We start from the raw sequence: 2,985 nt of genomic DNA on the forward strand, positions 1-2,985 counted from the left end.
TGGAAGACGAAATTGGGCCATACATAAGAGCTTAGGGAAAGTTGAACATCAATGAGCGCTTGTTTGAAGCACCGTAGTCGTTCCCCAAGGAAATGAAGAAGCCATGACTCTTGACCTTGCCTTGATGGTTGCTATATATGATGAATGGTGGTTGTTATAAACGGCTATCTACTTTCTTGTTTATGAACTATCCACGTTGTGCTATGACTATGTTATTTGTGAGAGACATGAACTACCAACTTTATGCTATTTGTTAGAGAAACAATTATTATTCATGTTTAGTTGTTGTCAGTACTTGACAACTATTTTGTGTCATGTCTTTTATAATTTCCATCTTATTCCGACTGTTTTAATGTGTACGGAAAATAATATATATACTTTCTAATGTACACATGCTATTTTTTTTACATATACACAAGTTTATATTGTCCAAACTCAACAAAACAAGAAATTCCATAGTTTGTACATCCAAACATGATTGGAATTGGGTCCACCTTTGATTCCAACAAATTCCAAGCGCACCCAAATTGAGTTGGAGCTAATTCATTTCCATCTTAGTTTTGAAAATTTCCAAACTAACTTAATTCCAGATCTAATTCACTACATCCAAACATATATCAGAAAATCTTACTACTAGTATCATTCATTCTCAGTAGCTGATCAGGGGAACTGAAAATTCCTTGCATCCTCAGCAAAAGATATACAGCAACCATCACGTGCAATCATCCGGGTTTGAAAATAAAAATTAACTAAATTACGCAGTTTCGACGAGTTGTTTTGTGTTGTTTGTCATTTCATGACGAGCCCATACCGAGTCATGCATGCACACCGACAGCATTGCACACGACCGGCATAGCTAAGCTACGCGACGCACGCGGTGGCGGCAACGGCGCCGTTGGCCAGCCGCTTGACGAACCGTCCCTTCATCCGCGGCCGCTTCTCGGCGTTGAGCTTGCGCACCTCGTACCGGATCTTCTTGGAGAAGAGCCGCGTCCGCCGCTTCTCCCGGTACCGCGACACCCGCGCCTCCCTGCCGCCGTCGCCCATCCTCAGCCTCGGCGTCGTCCCGGTCCCTTCCCCGCCAAAACCAAGACCTCCTCCTCCTCCCATCATCCAGGCACCTGCCTGTAACGAGTAGTCGTCGTGTGGCCAGCAGTCCTCGAGCTTGACGTCCGGCCTCTCGCCGTCGGCGAATGGCGAGCTCTCCCACTTCTCGATGATCGCCTCGTAGTTCAGGTTGAGCGCGAGGCTCTTCGGAAACAACTGCCCGTCGCTGCTTCCCGCGTTCTCGTCCGGCGTCGCCACCTGAGGCGAGCAGTAGTCGAAGTCGAGGTCGAACATATCGCCGGACACGTCCAGCTCTTGCTCGAGGCCGCACGCCAGCATGCATCTCGCCTCGCCGTCGGCCTCCAGCTTGACGCTCATGTCCGTGGGGTCGATGAGCCCCAATGCCTCCATGCAGAACGGCTCCTCCTCGCCGCCGTCGTCCATGCCCGGCCGCCCGAGCAGGGCCTCCATGTCGGCGGCGAACTCCATGAGCTCGGCGTCCGTGGGGCCGAAGCTGACGAGGCCGTCCACAGGCATGAACTCAGCCGGCACAGGAGACAGCGGCGCCGCGGCCAAGTTCTCGACGATGGCGCCGTCCTCACCGCAGCACGACGCGGCGACAGACGGAGACGAGCAGAGCTCCGCGAGCGCGTGATCAAACACGGGCACGCGGTGGTACAGCAGCTCCGCCTCCTCGTCGGTCTCCCCGCCGCACTTCTGCCCCTCCGGCGACTCCCCGCCGGACGACGCGTCCGGCACGACGAGCCGCCTCGAGAGGAGCTGCCCGACGCTCTTGGCCTGGGAGCGCGGGGTCCGCGCCTTGCGCTTGAACCACGCCGGCACGACCTCCTCGCCCCGGCGCTTCTCCCTCGGGGGCGGGGCCGACGCTCCGGAATCCTGCTGCGGGAGCAGCGGCGACGTGGGCCGCAGGCGCACCCGCTCGTGCCTCCGCGCCAGCGGGTTCGCGGAGTGCACCGACGTGTCGCAGCCCTGGCACAGGAACGCGTCGTCGGCGGCGCAGTACCACCTCGCCCTCCGACGTAGGCACCCGTCGCACGCCCGCGCCGCCTTGCTACCCATCGCGCCGTCCGCCGCCGCCTTCGCCGAGCTGCTCATCAAAGCAGGTAGCTCACCACACCACCCTAGCTAGTACCAATTTCGCTTCACCGTCGTCGTGTCGTTCTGTACACTGACTCGGTGGTTTTAGGTTTGCACTGTTGAAGAGGCCAAAATTTATTTGCGGCGAAAATATCGCGGGCCGAGGTTTATAGCAGCGGGTAGGGGCGGACGTGGGCCCGGCCCGTACGCTTTTATCCGTAGGCCCGCGCGGGGTGTACTTTGCACTTTTGGTGCGTCCGTCGGGCCCACCCTCAGGCCTTATCTGCGACGTGATTGGCTACTGCGTAATACCGATCCAGCGAGAACGCCTGTGATTGGCTGCTGCTGGATTTTTGGTGGGGCCGCTTCCGTTTGGCTAGGCGACGCTCGGCCCTTTTCTGCAGCTTGCTACGTCGCTGGCAGTGGGACCGGCTAGGGCAGATGCTGAATAAGTCATTCTCGGACTGACTAGTCTTTCTTCTATTCTACCGAACTCACTGAAAAAGTTGCATGATAATTTTTTACCAACCAAGGGGTTAGTATGTTTTATTTATGTCTGTATGAGAGAACAGATAGAAGTTCGGTACCAATTTGGGCTGTGTGAATCATGTAGACGCAGATGCCTGCAGGGAGATTTTTCTTTGAAAAAAAGATATACCCATATAAACAAAAATCCACAAAGGAGGTATAAAAGAGAATCACATTTATATTGAGGAGTGTACTATTATGTTAACTTCAAAGGTATAAAAATTCAGCCTTAGCGGAGACCCCCCCCCCTCCCGGCGGAAAATACACATCTTGGTGAAAGCAGACTCTTCCAGGTACCTCTTTATGTACAAG

The 2,985-nt window shown here is 54.3% G+C and overlaps 1 protein-coding gene across 1 annotated transcript; it reads right to left on the minus strand.

Annotated features, from left to right (window-relative positions):
* Positions 1 to 576: 576 nt before the first annotated feature.
* On the minus strand, positions 577 to 2,163 carry LOC124675234 (zinc finger protein CONSTANS-LIKE 16-like). Its single transcript, XM_047211301.1, has one exon. It carries the CDS (start codon positions 2,161 to 2,163, stop codon positions 862 to 864), a length of 1,302 nt encoding a protein of 433 aa, XP_047067257.1. The 3' UTR covers positions 577 to 861.
* Positions 2,164 to 2,985: the final 822 nt, after the last annotated feature.

Source organism: Lolium rigidum, chromosome 1, assembly GCF_022539505.1.
Source record: "Lolium rigidum isolate FL_2022 chromosome 1, APGP_CSIRO_Lrig_0.1, whole genome shotgun sequence".
NCBI classification, from domain to species: Eukaryota; Viridiplantae; Streptophyta; class Magnoliopsida; order Poales; family Poaceae; genus Lolium; species Lolium rigidum.